The sequence below is a fragment of the Papio anubis genome, chromosome 1, assembly GCF_008728515.1.
Source record: "Papio anubis isolate 15944 chromosome 1, Panubis1.0, whole genome shotgun sequence".
Taxonomy (NCBI): domain Eukaryota; kingdom Metazoa; phylum Chordata; class Mammalia; order Primates; family Cercopithecidae; genus Papio; species Papio anubis.
In genome coordinates, this window is record NC_044976.1 from 68,491,913 (window position 1) to 68,514,429 (window position 22,517).

General features: G+C 35.3%; 1 protein-coding gene across 5 annotated transcripts in view; it reads right to left on the reverse strand.

The window, feature by feature from the left end:
- LOC101021668 (leucine-rich repeat-containing protein 40) overlaps positions 1–22,517 on the reverse strand; it is a 63,327-nt gene that overhangs the window by 17,986 nt on the left and 22,824 nt on the right. For all 5 annotated transcript variants that reach the window (XM_003892050.4, XM_031669744.1, XM_021942866.2 and 2 more), the window contains exons 5-9: positions 19,001–19,124; positions 16,776–16,918; positions 13,714–13,886; positions 11,648–11,735; positions 11,491–11,536 (exon numbers count right to left, since the gene is read on the reverse strand). In XM_003892050.4, the coding sequence (XP_003892099.1) occupies positions 11,491–11,536; positions 11,648–11,735; positions 13,714–13,886; positions 16,776–16,918; positions 19,001–19,124 (574 nt within the window). The remainder of the gene's footprint in view (positions 1–11,490; positions 11,537–11,647; positions 11,736–13,713; positions 13,887–16,775; positions 16,919–19,000; positions 19,125–22,517) is intronic.

The following is a 22,517-nucleotide window of genomic DNA, read 5'->3' on the forward strand; positions in this document are numbered from 1 at the left end:
CTTTTATCACATGAAAGATGATGAACATAAATTGGTAATACATAACCAGTAGCAATCCCTGGGTCTAGATCTAATCACTACAATTGTATTCATTTATCCCCCAAACTGTTACTGTGCTTCTACTCTGCGGCAGTCATTGTACTAAGTGATGGGGATATAAAAATGAGTAAGACACTGTGTGTAATAAACTATGGCCAGGCCTTTTGTGCAGAGTCCATCCTAAGCCTGATAACAGACACAATAATTGCCCAAAGACTGTTCCTTAGTACAAGAGTGCAAAGAAACTAAAAATATGATTCCAATTCATTAATATATAATTTACCAGAATAAATTATTTTATGCCCAATTTATGAGCAGTTTTCAGTTTTCTATGGTTGCTTTAACAAATTACCACAAACTTAGTAGCTTAAAACACATAAACTTATATTACAGTTTTGTAGTTCAGAAGTCTGCAATGGGTCTCATTGGGCTAAAATCAGGGGTTTGGGAGGTCTGCATTCCTTTTTCCTTTTCTTTTTCTTTTTTTTTTTTTTCAGACGGAGTCTAGCTCTAGTTGTCAGGCTGGAGTGCAGTGGCACCATCTTGGCTCACTGCAACCTCCGACTCCCTGGTTCAACTGATTCTCCTGCCTCAGTCCCCTGAGTAGCTGGGATTACAGGCACACACCACCATGGAACTTTACCATGACCAGCTAATTGTTGTATTTTTAGTAGATACGGGGTTTCACCATCTTGGCCAGTATAGTCTCGATCTCCTGACCTTCTGATCCACCCACCTCAGCCTCCCAAAGTGCTGGGATTACAGTCGTGAGCCACCGCCCCCAGCCTGTATTCCTTTTTCTAAAAAAGAATCTGTTTCCTTGCCCTTTCCAACTTCTAGTAGCCACCTCATATTCCTTGCTTCAAGGCCTTCTTCCTCCATCTTAAGCTAGCAACAGTGGTTCTTCTTATATCCTATTACGCTGACCTCCTCTTCTGCTTCTCTCTTCTACTTTTAAGAATCCTTGTGATTATATTGGGCCAACACAATTCATAATAATATGCTTATTTTAAAGTCAATCAATTAGCAATCTTAATTGCCCTTTGCCATGTAAGGTAACCCATTCACAGGTATCAGGGATTAGCGTGTGGCCATCATTGAAGGGTCATTATTATGTCTATCAAAGGTAGCATAGCAAGATGATTCTGGTGACACAGCAAGAAATTAAACTCAGAACACAGATATCAGAATCAGGTGATAGAGCTTGAATAAAGGCAATGTTTGCAATCAAATAAAGTAATTAAGCTTAATGCCATGATGGTGTAATTGGGGTTGGCACCTGTCTTAGTCTGTTTGTGCTACTATAACAAAATACCACAAACTGGGTAATTTATAAATAATAGACATTTATTTCTCACAATTGTGAAGGCTGAGAAGTCTAAGATCAAGGCCCAGCATTTGGTGTCTGGTGGGGGCTTTCTTGCTGTGTCTTCATATGACATAAGGCAGAAGTGCAAGAGAATGCTGCCTTCAACCTCAAACCCTTTTTTTTTTATAAGAGTGCCAATCTGGTCGGGCGCGGTGGCTCACGCATGTAATCCCAGCACTTTGGAAGGATGAGGCAGGCAGATCACCTGAGGTCGGGAGTTTGAGACCAGCCTGACCAACATGGAGAAACCCCATCTCTACTAAATATACAAAATTAGTCGGGCACGGTGGCACATGCCTATAATCCCAGCTACTCAGGAGGCTGAGGTAAGAGAATCACTTGAACCCAGGAGGCAGAGGTTGCAGTGAGCCAAGATCGCACCATTGCACTCTAGCCTGGGCAACAAGAGTGAAACTCCGTATCAAAAGGAAAAAAAAAAAAAGAGTGCCAATCCTAATCATGAGAGTAGAGCCCTTAAGACTCAATCTCCTCCCAAAGACCACAATTCTCAGTACTGCTGCACTGGAGATTAAGTCTCAACAAAACTGTAGAGGGGAAACCATCACTGAAACCACAGCAGCACCCACTGGGGAACTTTACCAATCTGGCAGGACCTCACCCTTGGCAGGCATAGTATCATCACCACTGGAACATATCTCTCACCAATAAACTGGGGAGGCTTTAGAATCTGCACTCACTTAACACCTCCAACTTGAGATGCTCTTCTTACAAGGGTTTTTTAAAATCTAAAATTGATCCTTTAGGCTTATCACAAACTGTAATGAGTGTAAGATTTGCTTGTCAGATTGCTACTTTGCAAACCCCAAACCTAGACCTTAAAAATATATTTTATAAACCATAAAAACAAAATTTAAATTATAGTCCATTGATATTTACTTAGCCTACTGATGTAGAATGGAGAACAAGTAAATAGCTATCAGGATTATTTGAAAGTCTGTGATAACCAAATAAGAAGGTTTAATACTATTTAGATGAATCAAAGACATTGTAGGGTAATTTCACACAATGCTACCTCATGAAATTGTGATCCTCAAAACATACCTTTCAAAAAGGTATTATCTGCATTTTACAGATAGAGATGTGTAGGCTCAACATAACAACACACCAATTAAAATGTAAAAATTAGCCGGGCGCGGTGGCTCAAGCCTGTAATCCCAGCACTTTGGGAGGCCGAGATGGGCGGATCATGAGGTCAGGAGATCGAGACCATCCTGGCTAACACGGTGAAACCCCGTCTCTACTAAAAAATACAAAAAACTAGCCGGGCGATGTGGTGGGTGCCTGTAGTCCCAGCTACTGGGGAGGCTGAGGCAGGAGAATGGCGTGAACCCGAGAGGAGGAGCTTGCAGTGAGCTGAGATCCGGCCACTACACACCAGCCTGGGTAAAAGAAAAAGACTCCGTCTCAAAAAAAAAAAAAAAAAAAAAAAAGTAAAAATTAGAATAATGATCATCTGGAGAATGGTTTAAGTACTCTAGAAAAATATTAATTTTTCAAAAATAAGAATGTCAGAGTTATATTTGTAGGCTATCTGGGATTTGTATATTTACTCTTCCTAGCAAAAGATAAATAAGAGTACATTGCAGAAAGTTTTTCTAAATCCTGCATGAATTACTGCACTTCTGTTAGACACTGGGAAGAATATAAATTAATCATAACCAAAACTTAATAAGCTGTAAAAGAGAAGATTTTTCTTTGACACAGTGGAGTCTGAGGAATCTGTGGACTACGTTTCTACATTTGAAGCATCACAGATAAGTGCTTTTTAATGAAATTTTAAGTTTATTTTAAACTGGTACATAACTTCATGCTTCTGGATTGTTCAGTTTCTTTAAAGTTAGTAGTTTCTACTCACTTCAGCACAAAGTTTTTATCTCATTTTACCAGCATCCTTTGAATCAAATGATCGGCACTGTTCTCAATTTTTACCAATCAATTTCTACCTCTAAAACTGAGATGAGAGTAGTTTAAAAGCAGAGAAGAAAAGCTGAAGGAAAAAAAATATATATGAAGCAATGAAGTGTCCTAACTTTTTCCTCAAAGAGCTCCAGAAAATTTAGAGATAATTAAATGCAATTCCGCTCTAACTATTGTTTAAATACTTAGACCCCATTACCCCAAAATTCAGATTCAGATGGGCTAAAGTCTGGGCCTGAGCATATATATTTTTTTAAAAGCTCCACAGGTGATTCTTACATGCCTCTAGATACGTACGTAGATTGCTCTTTCACCGAGCATCTTTTCACTGAGAAAATACTTATTACTTATAAATAATAAAGTTATGCTTTGATAAGGAAAAAGTCTTGGGCCCTTGTATGTATGTGGAAAGTTAAGTATTAATTCAAAATAAATGTTTCAGTTCTATTTGAAATTCCCCTTAGATTATGCACACACATAATTGTTCTCCATACGATTATCACAATTTTAAGAGTCTTGCCAATATATGCTTTGAATAATTCAACCTATTTTGAAGTCCAAAGGAATTTTCTAAGTATGTATTTTCTAAGTATGTATACCTGTACAAATACCAAGAAAAACGGAAGAGATAATTAAACCCCAGAAACTACAAATGTCTAGAAATACCAAGGGATTATTTAAATGTGATTGAACAACCAGGGAGAGAAGGAAGAATGGTAAGATGTTAATAACATGACCAATTATTGGCAAGAAGCAGAGCAACAAATAAATAACAAATAAATATGGCCTGGGCATGGTGGCTCACGCCTGTAAATCCCAACACTTTGGGAGGTTAGACAGGAGGATCACTTGAGTCTCGGAGTTCAATACCAGAATGAGCAAATAGCAAGACTCTGTCTCTACAAAAAAGTAAAAATAGCCCGCTGTAGTGGTGCATACCTGTAGTACTAGCTACTTGGAAGGCTGAGGCACAAGGATTGCTTGAGCCCAGAAGTTCGAGGCTGCAGAGAACTAGTATAGTGCGATTGTACTTTAGCCCAAGAAACAGAGCAAGATCTCACTTTTAAATTTAAAAAAAAAAATAAAAATTAAAAAAATGCTTTTTAAGTAAATTACTCTCTCAGGCTTTGAATATTTATATTGGGATATTCCTTTTTATTATTTTTTTAAGTAGCTGAGCTGGATATTTTCTACTTCTGAACTTCTTAAACAATAAGGCCATTGCTTACATGTATTTGGTTTTGGCTTGATTTTCCCTTGGTTTACAATCCTGTTCTAAAAAAATTTTCCCCATCCCCAAAAGAAAGGAGAAAAAAGGGGGAAAAAAAAGAGAAAGAAACAGGGAAAGAGACAACATAAAGGGTTGAAAGACAAAAGAGCTATGAAAAACTGAGAAGAAGGCAAAGATATATATATGGAGAAGTTCCCAGTAAAAGATTCTACCGATATATGGCCAATGGGCTTTCAATTATTGCTTATTATGGCAGACTGCTAGTTTTACCCAGTTTTTGTTCTCCTTTTGCATAGACTTCACATAGAAAATATACTTCCCAAAGATCAACTTCCATCACGACAGCAAGAGGAGCTCTGTTAATCTGCTCTGCAGAAAAGCTGGTTAAAAACTGTAAAAAAAATAATTTTTTTAAAAAAATTTGGCGGAAGGGGATGCTGAGCACGGTGGCTCACACCTATGATCCCAGCACTCTGGGAAGCTGAGGCAGGCAAATCATCTGAGGTCAGGAGTTCAAGACCAGCCTGGCCAACATGGCAAAAACCCATCTCTACTAAAAATACAAAAAAATTAGCCGGGCGTGGTGGCAAGTGCCTGTAGTCCCAGCTACTCAGGAGGCTGAGGCAGAAGAATTCCCTGAACCCGGGAGGTGGAGGATGCAGTGAGGCGAGATTGCACCACTGCACTCCAGCCTGGGCGACAGAATGAGACTCTGTCTGAAAACAAAAACAAAAACAAAAAATAAGCATAATTTAAAGCCTCTGGAAATGAATCTATTTTTATTTATTTATTTTGAGACACAGTATTGCTCTGAGTTGCACAGGCTGGAGTGCAGTGGTACAATCTCAGCTTACTATAGCCTCCACCTCACAGGTTCAAGTGATTCTCCTTTCTCAGCCTCCTGAGTAGCTGGGACTACAGGTGTGTGCCACCACTCCTGGCTAATTTTTGTATTTTTAGTAGAGATGGGGATTCACTATGTAGGCCAGGCTGGTCTCGAACTCCTGACCTCAAGTGATCTGCCTGCCTTGGCCTCCCAAAGTGCTGGGACTACAGGCGTGAGCCACCATGTCTAGCCTTGGAAATGATTCGATTAGCAAACAGCAAATGAAGAAATAGCTGTTCAAGAAAATCTGCGAAAATTTGTTAAGAGGTGAGTCTGTGGTATTTGAACCTAGACTGCTTCCTCTCTCCCCTTCTCTAGGTCAGAGAGGCAGAAACTCCACTCCAGAAGGCTATAACTAAGAACATAGGGTTCCCTCTCCCCCAACCCTCCAGCCCCAAACCCTATCTCCCAGCCAGAGGGCTTTCTTCCTGAGAGCAATGTCAGCATTTCTCATCCTGCCACCAGCTGCCTGTTGCTAATGCTAAATCCCTGATGAGTAAGGTGAGGACTCCCTTCTTCTATTCCAGTTCCATGCACAGAAAGGAGGCTCTACATTGAGCTTGGCATGATGAGAATACTGGGGCTCTGACTGCTCTTCCCCTGGCTCATAAGTTGGTGGTTCAAAGAAAGGAGAGGCAAACCAAGAGAACCTGTCTATTGCTGACTCTTTCTACTCAGTGTTCAGCTCCTAGAGGAGAGAGTTATTCTTAGAGAAACTTGCCATCTTCCATATTCCCAGCTTCATAGCCTGGGCTCAAAGATTTTGCCTGGGGAAGAAACAGGTCATAAAAACAGCTCCTAATCTCTTCCCAAGGGAACTGATTTCACTCACAACAAAGCATGAAAGCTCTCAAAAACAATGAAGGTTGTGGTAAAAGGCAGTTGGGATGAAATTTCTGGATCTACTGAAGATACAGCCTAGATTGTACACAAGCAGGCTGTACACAAACTAGCTCACAGGAGGAAACCAAGGAATAAGACAACTACAGAAAAGCTGAGTGTCTATGATAATATCAGACAAAACAGACTTAAAACATTTTTTTATGTCAGGGACACATTATAATGGAAATTCAACAACATATCCTTAAACAACCAATGGGGTCAAAGAAGATATCAAAAGAGAAATCATAAAATACTTCGAGGTAAATGAAAATGACACGACATACCAAAACGTATGAGCTGTAGATAAAACCATGCTTAGAGGGAAATTTATAGCTGTAAATGCCTATGTCAAGAAACAAGATCCCAAAATCAATAACCTAACTTTCCAGCTTAAGATACTAGAAAAAAAGAACAAACTAAACTCTGGAGTCCTGATAAGATAAGTAAGCAACAATTAAAAGGGGTGGGGTGGGGGGAGAACAATTTTTCCAAGAGACAGCTAATCATAGACAACTCTAATCACAACTTGCTGGCACAACATCCTGTTCCCAAATACCTCCCTCTGTACACAGCCCCAGCAGCATGACCTCGTTCTGCATAGCCCTCTCCAAGCATGAACCTATAAAACTCCCCTCCAGCACCTGCCTCTTGGCAGATAGCCCCTTTGCTAATGGGCTACTTGTTGCACCCTTGCAACGTATCTTCGTACTTTCTCTAATAAATCTGCCTTTCTTTACCACAACTGTCTTGGTAAATTCTTTAACCACTCACAACGCTGGCGCCAGTCAGTCGCACCTGCAATAGAAATCTAAACCAATTAGAAGGAAACAAATAATTACAGTGTTAATTAATGAAATAGAGAACAGAAAAACAATAGAGAAGATCAATGAAACTAAAAGCTCATTCTTTGGAAAGTCAACAAAATTGGCTAATCTTCAGCTAGTGTGGCCTAGAAAAAAAGAGAGAAGACTCACATTACTAGAATCAGAAATGAAAGAGAGGACATTATTACTAACCTTACAAAAATGGAAAGGATAAACTATGGCAACTATATGCCAACAAATTAAATAACTCAGATAAAATGGACACATTCCTAGAAAGACGCAAACTACCAAAACTGACTCAAGAAGAAACAGACAATCTGAGTATATCTATAACATGTGAAGAGTAATAAAAAAACCTAACCACAAAGAAAAGCCCATACCTAAATGGCTTCACTGCTGAATTCTACCAAACATTCAAAAAATTAATATCAACTCTTCATAAATTCACCCAAAAAACAAAAGAGGAGGGAACATTTCCCAACTCATTTTATGATGCCATTATTAGGCTATCACCCAAACCAGGAAAAAAAAAAAAAAAAAAAAAATCACAAGAAAACAAACAGATCAAAAACTCTCAAATTCTCAACGAAACACTAAAAAACAAATCTAGCAACATTTACAAAGTATTATACACCATTACAAAGTGGGATTTAACCATGGATGCGAGTTGATTTACCATCTGAAAATCAATCAATGTAACACAGCATATTAACAGAATTTTTTAAATCACACAACCATCTCAACAGATGCAGAAAAAAAAATTGACAAAAACTCAACAACTCATTTAGGATAAACACACTGAAAAACCAGAAACAGAAGGGAACTTCCTTAACACAATAAAGGGAATCTACAAAAAACCCACAGCTAACCTAATGTTACTTAATGATGAAAAACTAGAAGCTTTCCCCCAAAGATGTCCAGTCTCAGTCCTTCTATTCAGTACTGTCCTGGAGGTAGGTCTAGCCAAGGGAATTAGGCAAGAAAAGGAATAAAAGGCATCCGGAATGGAAAGGAAGAGTAAAACTATCTCTATTTGCAAATAACATAGTCTTGTTTATAGAACATCCAAAGGAATACACCAAAAAATTATTGGAACTAATAGTTTCATCAAGGTTGCAGGGTACAAGATCAGCATTCAAAAATCATTGTATTCCTATACAGTTGCAAATAACAGCACAAAAATGGAATTAAGAAAACAATTATATGCCTAATAGCATCAAAAGGAATAAAATGCTGAGAAATAAACAAGAGAAGTATAAAACTTATATTCTGCAAACTATAAAACATTGTGTAAAGAAATTAAAGATCTAAAATGGAAAAATATTCCATGCTCATGAATGGAAGACTTAATATTGTTATAATAATATTCCCCAAACTGATCTACAGAAATGCATAATCTATATCTTTGTAGAAATTAACAAGTTAATTCTAAAATTCATACGGAATTGCAAGAAATCCATAATAGCCAAAGCAATCCTGAGAAAGAAGAGGAGCCCTCCTAAAGTAGGAGCCCTCAATCTTCCTAATTTGATTTCAAAACTTACTACAAAGCAATGGTAATCAAGACAGTTTGGAACTGGCACAGGTCAGACATATAGATCAATAGAATAAAACTGATGGTGGAGAAATAAACCAATACATTTATAGTCAGCTGATTTTTTACAAGAATGCCAAGACCATTCAAAGTAGAAAGAATACTCTTTCCTTTTTTTTTTTTTTTTTTTTTTTTTTTTGAGACAGAGTCTCACTCTGTCGCCCAGGCTGGAGTTCAGTGGCGCAATCTCAGCTCACTGCAAGCTCCGCCTCCTGGGTTCATGCCATTCTCCTGCCTCAGCCTCCCAAGCAGCTGGGAATACAGGCAGCCACCACCACGCCCGGCTAATTTTTTTTTTTGTATTTTTAGTAGAGACAGGGTTTCACCGTGTTAGCCAGGATGGTCTTGATCTCCTGATCTCGTGATCCGCCCGTCTTGGCCTCCCAAAGTGCTGGGATTACAGGTGTGAGCCACTGCGCCCAGCCAGAATACTCTTTTCAACAAATGGTGCTGAGAAACTGAATAGCCACATACAAAACAATGAAATTGGACTCTTACCTCACACTGCATATAAAAGTAATTCAAAATTGATCAAAGACCTAAATTGTAAAACAATGGCAGTATAAAATGTTTAGAAGTATAGGCCAAATCTTTATAACCTAGGATTTTGTAAAGCTTTCTTAGATATAAAAAAAAAAAAAGAACAAAAAAAGGAAAAAATGAAAAATTGGACTTGCTCAAAATTAAAACTTTTATACTTCAAAGAACAACATCAAGAAAATGAAAAGATAACCCACAGAGAACTATAAAATATTTGCAAATCATTTATTTAACAAGGGATTTGTATCTAAAATATGTAAAGAACTCTTACAGCTCAATGATTAAAAAAAAAAAATTAAAAAACAGACAAAGAATCTGAATAGCCATTTCTCTAAAGATGCACAAATGGCTAATAAAGCACAGGAAAAGATGCTCTACATTATTACTCATCAGAAAAAATGCAAATCAAAGCCACAATGAGATGCCATTTCAGACCCAACAAGATGGCTAGAATCAGAATTAGATAAGAAATGTTGATGAGGATGTGGTGGAATCAGAACCCTCATATACTACTGGTAAGAATGTCAATTGGCGCAGTTGCTTTGGAAAACAGTTTGGCAGTTCCTCAAATGATTAAACATAGAGTTATCATATGACCGAGAAATATGTTACTCCTAGGTATATATACCCAAGAGGAATGAAAACATACATTCACACTGAAACCTGTACATGAATGTTTATTACAGCATTATCTGTAATAGCCAAAAGGTCTTTCTGATCTACTAACTCAGTCACCATCTGTTCTGTTATGCTATGGCTTAAATGTATGTGTTACCCCAAAATTCCTATGTTGAAATCTAACCACCAAGGTAACAGTATTAAGAGGTAGGGCCTTTGTAAAGTAACTAGATATTGAGGGCAGAGCCCTCATGAATGGGAATAGTGCCCTTGTAAAAGAAGTCTTAGGGGGCTTTTTAGCCTCCTTTTGCAATGTGAAAGCATGAAGAAGATGCCATCTATGAGAAACAGGTCCTTACCAGACACCAAATCTGCTGGTGCTTTGATCACAGTTCTCTAGAACCATGGGCAATAAATTTGTTATTTATAAATTACAGTATAAGATATTTTGTTATAGTAGCCTAAACCAACTAAACAACTCACTTTCCAATGTTCACATGTTTATTATTTTATTTTTCCCCCATTCTCCCTATCTTTATGGAAGTATACCTTTAAAACATTTCCGTTACCAATTTTCTTTTTGTAGGGTTTCTGGAAAGAATAAAATTATATGAATGGATTCACTCTCCCATCTTTGGATAGAAACTGTCTAACAGAAATGTTTGTACATAACTGTAACTTACACTAAGTTCATCTTGGCTTTCTGTTCATGTAATTTTGATCAGTCTGACATGACATGACCTCTAACTGATTCATGACAGAATAATCAATTTGTTCTGGACGAGAAAGCATATTTGGAGAAGGAAACACTTTCCTTGATAGAAAATAAGAGTCTTAGAAAATTATTTTAATAATTTACTTGAAGGATAAAGCAGAAAAAATAGCTAAACTATGCATTTAACTTACTCATTTAATATATGTTGACTGGCAACATAGTGCTAAACTAAGCTATGCATAACCAACAAAGTTGTGAACTAAATTAACAGCTACCACATTTAGCCATTGTGGTTTGGAGTGGTTTGTTACTTAGCAAAGCACTCGTACAACTATTTTTTGGGGGGTATATGACATGTTTAGTAAATTACTAAAAATTAATTTATTGTATTATTTTCACTTTTAGTACATATTCTTGCTAAATTAACATATCCTGAAAAGTGTGTTTTGTCTTAATTTTTGTCAGAGTTTAGCAAAGCTGGGCAAGAAAAATAGATAATGAAATACTTGTCAATATACTTTCTAGTCAATAGAACCCATATATCCTGAAAGTCAAGTTTTACTCCTTTTTCAAAGCTGAAGTACTAAGTGCTTACTGAATCTTTCTTGTTAAATTTTCTAACTGGCAGACTTAACACAATTCAAAGAGATTACAGACAGAACATTATTATTGTAAGTTTAAAGATATTTTTATAACCTCAGCATACTTACAGACTATATGGATTTAGAATTAGCCACATCTGCCAGGATCTACTACTTCCAAATATGTATACCCAAAAGACATTTAAATTTATGTACTATTAATTCTTCACTTTTTATGAACCCTTCAAAATATAAGAGAACATTTTAAAGTACCTTTGATCTTGCTTCGTAGATATTTTAGGACTTCTTGTGTTCCTTTCTAAAAGGGTGGAGACAAAGACATTCACCAAGACATGCCTTGCAGTTTTATAGATCAACATATATGTCTGAATTTCAATTTAACAAAGAGTTGAATTCCAAATACACTTACATTTATAATTTCTCTTCGAATTGTTCTCAAAGGATTTCCTTCTAATGCCAAAAATTTCAAATGAAGGTTTCCCAATGAATAGGGAAGACTATAAAAGATTAAATTGATTTCAGGGAAAGCATCAAATATACGTATACTCCAACCATAGTTAACTATAAAACAACATACGGCAAACAACGTATCACAGAATAGCCTCAAAGAAAGGCCAAGTAATGCAGACCTAAAACATTTCCCTTCAAGATAAATGCTAAACATATAAAAGAAAAATCAGATTTGTTTTCAAAATTGTCATATTGGGATTAATTTAAAAAGAATGTGAGCTATAAAACATTTGTTAAATTATAACATTTGCTAAAAAAGTAAATGTTAAACATAAATTTGAATGAATCAGTGATTCAAGATAGACATCCTGACTGATACTAAATGTTCTGATTTTGCACTTAGAGCAAGGAAACAAAATTCTAATTGAAAAAAGATGACAAATAGAAAGAAAAAGATATTTTTTGAATGCCCAATTCATGTTTCCATTCAATAAGGAAAGTCATCTTCATCTCTGGCACATTTAAAAAACCATTTATACACAAAAATTCACTATCAATAAAATCTATTAAGCATCTACAAAATATAGGGCACAGGTATATTGATAGCAAGATTCTTGTTCTCAAGTCCTCAGTTGAACACAGGAAAAGAACACATACAGGTAACTAAAATATAATAAGTATTATCTTACAATGCTAGTGGGAATATAAAATAGTACAGTCACTTTCAAAAGTGGAGTCTTTAAACATATGGTCACCATACAACTAAGCAAACACACTGCTACGCGTTTACTCAAGAGAAATGAAAATAATGTCCACCAGAAACTTGCACACAGAGGTTTACAATAGCAAAAAATCAAAAATAACTCAAATGTCCATCAACTAACTATTGAAAAGACACATGAACTGTGGTATATCTATCTCTGTACAACAGAGTAACATTCACCAATAAAAATAAAACTACTGATACATACAACCACATGAATGAATCACAAAAAACTTTGTTACATGAAAGAAGTCAGACACAAAAACTACATTCTATGTAATTCCATTTATGTGACATTCTAAAAAGGACAAAACTGTAGTAACATAGCACATCAGTGGTTGCCAGGGGTTGCGGTATGGAAAAGGAATTGACTGCAAAAGGTATGAGGAAACTTTTTAGGGAGATAGAAATGTTCTACATGGCTGTGATTATGGTTACACAAATACATACCTTTGCCAAAAATCATCAAGTTGTATGCTTGATTGGTAAATTTTATTGTATGTAAGTTACATATTAACAAATGAGTATGATATAAAAAGATAAATGCTAAACAAGTCAAGTTGCCATGAGAGTAGAGATATAGACACTGGTGAGGCTTTAAGGGGGAGAAGGGAGTAGCAGAAACCAGATTTGGACTTAAAATGAAAAACGAAATACTATTAGGAAAAAAAAAAAAAAGCACTCTAGGGTAAAGGAATAAAACAAAGAAAGGGTTTTTATACATGGTTCCCAGTTCATTGCTGGTTGGAGGACCAGAAGCATCAAATTCTAGGAACTGTTTTAAAGAAAACAAAGAACAAAAATTCTAGGGTCCCATCATCAGAGATTCTGATTCATTAGTGTCCCAGAAACTGTATTTTTTTTTTTCTCAATGTTTCTCAAATGATTCTAATACATACCCATATTTGGGAAACAGTGCTATGGCAATGCTTTTAAAGTAAATATATTCCAGCGTTCTTAGAATTTAGTTCTGGGGGTAACTAGAACTAAATTATACTCTAGTAAGAGTAATAATACTAACACTAATGATAATCTAGTTAGAGTAAGTCATAAATATGTCTGCTTCTATTATCATATCTAGCTTGCTGTTAAAGACAAAACCTAATTAATCTTTCTTTATCTGTTCATAATTACTGCTCAATCAATATTTAGTGAATTCAATTTAGAAAAAAGGAACCTCATGGTTTTTAAACAAATGTTTCAAATTATGAATTATAACCAAATACAAACACAATTTCTATTCATTTCATATTTAAACTTACCTACTAATATCATTGTTGCTTAGGTCAAGCCTTTCCAAGGACTGTAGTAGTGTAATTTCATCTGGAACAGATTTTAACTTGTTATCCCTCAGGTCTAGCACAAGAATTGAATTCAGATGTTTAAGATGTTCTGCCTCTAACATTTCAATCTGGTTTTCACCTACGTGCAATTCCTACAAAATCAAAGATGAGTTATGTGTATCTCTGTATTCAATTTTATAGTAGATAATGAAAATAAAATTGTAGGTACTCTTAATTTCAAGCGATTGAAAAACACATAGAAAAAATGCAACTTTATAAATATCAAGATGTTTACATTTTCAATTACATTTAGGCTGTCTTTCAGCTAAAGAAGAATGTCAAATGAGAAATTTTTTTTGGCAATTTAAAAATAATCAAAGGTTGAATCTGGCAGAAGCATCAAGTTTATAAAACCAAAGTAGGCTGGGTGTAGTAGCTCATGCCTGTAATCCCAGCACTTTGGGAGGCTGAGGCAGGCGGATCACAAGTTCAGGAGTTTGAGACCAGCCTGGCCAACGTGGTGAAACCCCGTCTTTACTAAAAATACAAAAAATTAGCCAGGTGTGGTGGCACATGCCTGTAGTTTCAGCTACTCAGGAGGCTAACGCAGGAGAATCGCTTGAACCCAGGTGGCAGAGGTTGCAGTGAGCAGAGATCACACCATTGCACTCTAGCCTGGATGACAGAGCAAGAACCCATCTCAAAAAAAAAAAAAAAAAAAAAAAAAACCAAAGTAGAGAAATAATTTAGTAGTTACATTTAAATAATAAAAATATAAATCCAAAAACTACTTGCAAAACAAAGTTATATCAGCTTTTAAAAAAGTTATTTATATTATACAGCTGGTCCTTGAACAAGGGTTTAAACTGTGAGGGTCCACTTTTATATAAATTTTTTTCAGAAAATATATTGAAATTTTATTTTGGAGATTTGTGACAATTTGAAAAAACTTGCAAACCAACTGTGTAGCCTAAAAACACTTCTAAAAATAAAAAAAAAGTTACTATGTCATCAATGTATTTAATATATGTAGATACTAGTTTATCATTGATTACCATAAAATATATACAAATCTATTATAAGAAGTTAAAATGTATCAAAACTTACATACAACTTACAGAGAAATGTAAACAAATGTGAAGATGCAGTCATAACTACATAAAACTAGGCCAGGCACGGTGGGCTCACGCCTGTAATCCCAGCACTCCGGGAGGCCGAGGCAGGCTAATAACCTGAGGTCAGGAGTTTGAGACCAGCCTGGCCAACATGGTGAAACCGTGTCTCTACTAAAAATACAGAAATTAGCCAGGCGTGGTGGTGGGCACCTGTAATCCCAGCCACTTGGGAGGCTGAGGCAGGAGAATCACTTGAACCTGTCAGGCGGAGGTTGCTGTGAGCTGAGATTGCACCACTGTACTCCAGCCTGGATGACAGAGCAAGACTCTGCCTCAAAAAAAAAAAAAATAATAACAATAATAAATCAGAGACTCTGCCTCAAAAAAAGAAAAACCATAACTAGATAAAATTAACTGTAGTACATACTGTACTATTATAATAATTTTGTTGCCACTTCTTGTTGGTACGGTGGTGAGCCTATGTTGTGAGCATCCACTTAAAACCTGTATGAAGCTAATCATTTCCAGGTGAGCAGCTCACCTCTCCAGTAAATTGCGTGTCACAGTAAAAAATGATCTCTTGCAGTTCTCTTGTGTTTCTCTTGTGTTTCTCATAGTGTTTACTGCACTAGTAGCACTTCAAATAACATCATGGGACTAATATGAAGTGCTACTAGTGATGCTGAAAGTTCTCCCAAGAAGGAGTGAAAAGTCATGACATTACAAGAAAAGTCGAATTGCTTGACATATACCATAGATTGAAGTTGCTCACCATTTTAGACACAGGATTCATCTTGTAAGCAGATGATGTAAATTGTGGTATCAATACAGCATGGTACTATAAACACAGTTGATCCTTGAACAACAATAGGTTTGAACTGTACAGGTCCACTTATATATGGATTTCCCTCCACCTCTGCCATCTCTGAGACAGCAAGACTAACCCCTTCTCTTCCTCCTCCTCAGCCTACTCAACATGAGGACAATGAAAATGAAGACCTTTATGATGACTGACTTCCATTTAATTAATAGTAAACACATTTTCTCTTCCTTACGATTTTCTTAATAAGATTCTTTTCTCTAGCTTACTTTATTGTAAGAACATAGTACATAATACATATGGCATACAAATTATATGTTAATCAATTGTTTATGTTATTGGTAAGGCTTCTGGTCAACAGGAGACTACCACTAGTTTTTGGGGAGTCAAAAGCTACACACAGATTTTCAAGTCCATGGGGGTCAATGCCCATAACATTTGCATTGTTCAAGGATCAACTGTAATCAGTTGGTTACTTAACATTTTCATTAGTGATTATTTTATATACTGATTTGCCATTAACAGAAACTACAATTATCAGATGATGAAAAATTATTCTTAATTAAAGGAAAACTTTTTCAGTTCATTTTATATGTCATCGTTCTGTTTAAAATAAACTCTTTTAACACTAGAGCTTAAAGGTATATATAAAAAAAGGCAAACCATGGCAAATTTAGAAGACAGTATTAATTCTACATACTTAAAGCCAAAAGAATGTAATTCATTTCAAACATACTTGATTATGATTAGGTAAAGGTAAGAGGTGGCACTTTATACTATAATTAGGTGCATAATCCTGGTTGGTATTCCAGGTCTCCTACTTACAATTTTAGCCTCTTTATCTACTACTTCTCCAGTTATGAACTACTGGTCAGATGAAATGGACAAATCTCTATTTTTGAAATTCTTTTTAAAAATGTATTACTAAAAATACTACTGATGTAAGTAATCATATTCAAATTCTGAAAAGTATTAACATGGGAAAAACACAGTACTTATAACTAATACATAGTCCCAATGTAAAACAACATTAGCTCCTTTAAAAAATGCATTTTAATAATTAACTTTTGGAAAAAATAGTTATTTAATAATCAACTAAATAGTACCTTCAACAGACTACAAGAAGGAAATTCTGGTAGAAAACGTAATTTATTCCTCCGCAAATACAGCAATTCTAGTGATTCCATGCCAGCCAATTCAGGAGGTATAGTTTCCAAGAGATTTGAATTACAATCCAAATGCTTCAACCCTGTAATATATATTCAGTGAAAAACAAAAATACTAGAGAAAAAAAATTAGTTTCTGATCGTATACAACTTTAAAGAATGTGTAAGAAATTGCTATGAGGACTTATGAACCTGTGCCATATAATCAAGAATATTCAAACACCATTGAATTAAATAAATGTAAATTTTTCTACATTTAATTATAATTAAAGAGAAATAGTAATATTAAAATTCTTATTTAGGCCAGTTGTGCTGTAATGCCAGCACTTTGGGAGGGCCAAGGTGGGCGGATCACTTGAGTTCTGGAGTTCAAGACCAGCCTGGGCAACATAGAGTGAAACTTCGTCCCTACTAAAAAGAAAAAGAAAAATTAGCTGGGCATGGTGGTACATGCCTGTAGTCCCAGCTACTTGGGAGGCTGAGGCAGGAAGAATGCTTGAGCCTGGGAGATAGAGGTTTGCACTGAGCTATGATCACGTCATTGCACCCCAGCCTGGGCAATTTAACAATAATCCAGGTCATTTTCATAATACATTTAAAAATAAAGTTCTGGTACTCTGTTAAAGTACAACTAAATGTACTCTGTGTAATAGCTTAAAAGTATCATTGTCATGGCTGAGAAACAGAAAGCATCTGGTCATAACATTGGATATTAGAAAAATTACTATAAACTCAAATGTATTTTTCAGTTGATTTATCTGTATGTTCCTACCTCTCAAGATATTTCCACTCAATTTATGCAAAGTCCATGCTGCTTATATCTTCATTCTAGATATATTTTACATTTAACTGCTCTTTATAATATCCTTACTGAAAAAAATGACAAATACAGGAAAATCTTAACTATTGGTATCCCAAGTAAAGACTCCCCTAAAATGTCAATTTGATTTAGGGCAGATTTAACTCATTTTAAAACTCCAATTTTAAACAACAAATAACTATTAATCTAAAGCAAAACAACACAATTTTAGAAATTTACCTCAAACTTATCTGCAACTGAATGCAGGCAATCATTTCTATGACTTGCTCCACAAAAGGGAGGTTTTTAAAATTGAAGAAGGCTTACAAATATCAGGAAAAAAAAAAGACTAACCATCAACCAAGAAATAACAACAAAATAACAGTTTTTTTAATTAATCTATTTTATTTCACTTTTTTAGAGAGAGAGAAGAGGTCTCACCATGTTGCCCAGGCTTGAGTGTAGTGGATATTCAAAGGGGCAATCCCACTATTGATCAGATGGGAGTTTTGACCTGCTGTTTCTGAACTGGGTTGGTTCACCCCTCCTTAGGCAACCTGGTGGTCCCCCACTACGGGAGGTCACCATAATGATGCTGAACTTAAGTGTGGACACCCAATCGGCATAACCGCACTATGGCCCAGAACTTCCTGGGCTCAAGCGATCCTCCTGCCTCAGCCACCTGGGTAACTGGGACTACAGGCACATGCCATGGTGCCTGGTAATAACAGTTTCTTTAAACAAACAAAAAAATCACTAATGATTTTAGACTCTTAAGAATTTTATAATGAAGTATACTAATTTAAAAGGTACTAAAATGTACCTTGACTTTTTTAATCCCTTAATATTAGTTCTACAATACTTCAAGTACTGTGGTTTGATGGCAAACTTTAATAGAACGAATAAATTTTGACTTTTTTTTTTTTTTTTTTAAAAGACTGACAACCTGGGACCTCAGACAAAATAAGACTTATTTCTCGACATTATTACTTATGGACCATGAGGAGGCTACAGCTTTAATACAACTACATATCATAGGTAGATTCACCAGTAAGAGGGGACTAACCTCTCTATGAATGTAGAATGAATGAATGAAAGACAGTATAGCTTAGGTATATAATCCTACTACAACTAATAATCATATTTTCTTCTTTTTCATATGCCTAAGTATCTTTATGACAGTATTTCTTTAGGCAGTTGATACATAATAACGGTCTGGAGAAAATCTGACCCATTGCTATTGTTCACATTTACCACTATAAAAATCTACTACTTTAGTTCTCTGTAACTATATTAAAAATTACTTTCTAAATGTCAGTTGCATCAACTTCAAATTTATGTATTATATAAAACAGAAAATACTTACTTTTCATTCTATTTATTTCTGCTGGTAAACTCTTCAGTTGATTACTAGAAAGATTGAGTCTCACCAGACTGGACAGAGAAGAAAAACTAGCAGGAACAGTTGTAAGACGATTGTTTGAAAGATCCTTTAAAAAGAGAAAGACAAAATAAATGAATAAACAAGTAAAAAAATAAATAAATAATGCCCTAAAAAGGATTTCAAATTTTTGAAGGAATTACAACATAAAAAAGACTACTTAAGATGTGATAAGTTTTGTAACCCTCATTCACTGAAAATTTCACAGATCATCATTCATTTCAAGATTCTTTTTCAATATCTGCAGGCCCACTATATGTTCATCAATGGTACTAGACAGGATATAAATGAATTCTAACTTCAAAACTATTTTACATAACAGATTCTGTTAAAACTAGGTCATGTCATATTATGCATCATATTTTCAATGCAAAAATTCATGTATTCATCCAATATTTATGGAGTGCCCAAGAAGAATTAGACATATTATTAATAGACTGTCATGTGAAATGAAAAACATCTTTGCAAGAAAGAAAAATTCCTGAGAAAAGGAAAAATAAGGCTGAAAAAATGGTCATTCAAATTTTTGAGGGAAAAAAAATATTTTCTGTTGGTTCTTCTGCTGACCTCAGCAAGTCAGCTCTGACTGGTACTAGAAGTCTACCCTCTACTCTTCATTCACTCAAGATTGCTTAAATAATCGCTATACCTCAATGTTTCTTTAAACAAAGTGTTCTTTAAACGAAGTGTTCTTTAACAAAGTGTTAAGTAGTATCAATGGCAACAATGAATAAGAAAAAATGGTTTTCCTTTAAAGAACGGAAAACCATTCTCTGAAGATTTTCATGTAATATAACATTAAATAATCTAACACTAAACAATTCATTTAATCTAACAGTAACATTTTGTAACTCTGAAGAAACCAAGAAGATAGAAAAAGGTAAAAATACTGGATCAAATCTTTTTTTAAAAACATACTGCTATAATTATTTTATAATAACAATATATTACCATCATCTACAACAGACAACATATTCTACAATTCTAATACTAAAAACTCTAAGAATCAAAAGATTGCTAATAAATAAATATTTTATAATATGAAAAGTTAGTAACACTAAATGCAATGTGGTATCCTGCATTGGACTCTGAAACAAAAACAAGGACATTAGTGGAAAAACTGGGAAAATCTAAATAAAGTCTGCAGTTTAATTAGTATTGTACCAATGTGAACATTTGAGTGTTCCTGTGGTTATATCAAATATTAACATTACAGAAAGTTGGAGGTAGGGTATATGAGAACTCTTTTACTATATTTGCTTTTCTATAAACCTAAAATTATTCCAAAATAAAAAGCCGAAGATAATTATTAACAAAAAACTTAATTCAGAAATTTTCAAAGCATTTTTAAAAACCCAAATAATTCTAATAAACTCCCTTGTAAATTCTAAATAAAATTACTAATAAAGTTAAATAATTACTGCAGTTAGTAATTGCTTGATATAAAACATAAATACACTGTATATAAATTAATCCATAGTTATGCCAAGTCATTCCTTTAGCAAATATTTAATTAGCTGCATTGTGCTAAGCAGTTTTTATATAAGTTATTACTTATATTACTAGTATATATTAGTAATATTACTAGTTTAAATTATAGGTGTTTAATCTGTTTTAATATATCGTTGCTCACATTTATGGTTTGACACTGAGTCCGTAGAACACAATTCTGAAATGAAACATCTTTTCATTATGCAAATGAGCCTCTGGGAACATGTAAGGTGGATAGAAGAAATTTTATTTATTTTAAATTTTCCTTTCAGTTCTCAACTCCAAATGGACTCTTTTAAAACAACTGCTACCTTTTACCACCAATTTTTATAAGAAAATCTGATGGCTTCTTCCTTTGCCATTCATTTTATCTACCTACGCCTTTTACTTTCCAAACCTTATTTCCGATCTGATCATATGGAAAGACAAGAAGACATTGAAGGAATGGTTGAGAAGAGTATATGTTTTGACTTTTAAACACTAGAGAAAATGATGGGAAATATCAAGGAGGATGCACACACAACAAAAATAGAAAAGCAAGCTAAAATGACAGGAGTTTTCCAAAACATGTAAAAGGGAAAAGAGTAACAATGCAATATGAATTAACTATGTGGAGTAGATATTATATATTAGTATATTTGATTTAATACAGCTAAAGTCTTTCAGATGGTATAGCCTACAGTGGAATCTTATTCCTTTGGTGGTAAAATGGAAAAAAAAGAGATGGATACACTTTGGAGTCAAATTGACTTATACGCAAATTCTAATTTTGTTACTTATCAGTTGCGTTACTTTTGACAAATTTCCTTTTCTCTGTCTCTTTCTTTCTTCCTTTCTCTCTCTTTTTCTTTCCTCTCTCTCTTTTTTTGAGACAGGGCCTCCTGTCACCCATGCTGGAGTGCAGTGGCTCAATCATGGCTCACTAAAGCCTCAACCTCCCTGCCTCAGCCTCCTGAGTAGCTGAGACTTATAGGCATGTGCCACCACACCTGGATAATTTTTGTATTTTTTGTAGAGACAGGGTTTTGCCATGTTTTCCAGGCTGGTCTCGAACTCCTGGGCTCAAAAAATCCACTTTGGCTTCCCAAAGTGATGGAATTACAGGCACGAACTACCATGCCCAGCTCCAAATTTCCTTTTTATCAGCTTCACTTTCTTATTGTATTAGGGGATAAAACTGCTTACCTTGCCATATGTAATGCTCAAAGATAAATGTCTATTGCTTTTATTATTCTTAATAATACCACTAGGCCAGCAGTGGTGGCTCAAGCCTGATTAATGCTGGAACTTTGGGAGGCTGAGGTGGGTGGATCATTCGAGGTCAGGAGTTTGAGATCAGCCTGGCCAACATGGTGAAACCCCATCTCTACTAAAAATACAAAAATTAGCCAGGCAGTAGTGGCACATGCCTGTAATCTCAGCTACTCGGGAGGCTGAGGCAGGAGAATCACTTGAACCTGGGAGGTGGAGGTTGCAGTGAGCGAGATCCCGCCACTGCACTCCAGTCTGGGTGATAAAGTGAGACCCTGTCCCCCCAAAATAAAATAATAACAATATATGACTAAAATAATATTTGTATTGCTTTATGGTTATCTCTGTTTAAGATAAGCAAAACAACAGAATTAAAATTTTGCCAGGAAGTGTGGCCATTTTGAAAAGTAGAGAAGACGGACCTTCAGTGAATTACCTGGGCATCTGGAATGCAGAAGGGCCACAGGTTATATAAAGAAGGAAATGGAAATGGGCATAGAAAAGAGAATTGGTATATGCCAAAGACAACTTTCCTCTATTCTGCTATGCTGTAAAGCCTCTGGATAACAAAGTAATCTTCATTGCACCCTTCCCAAAATCTTCCTAAATTTAAACTTAAAGTTGATTTCATAATACAGGAAAACCAAATTTACAATGACAAATTTAGCTATCTAATTGAAATGCACATTTCTGATTATCT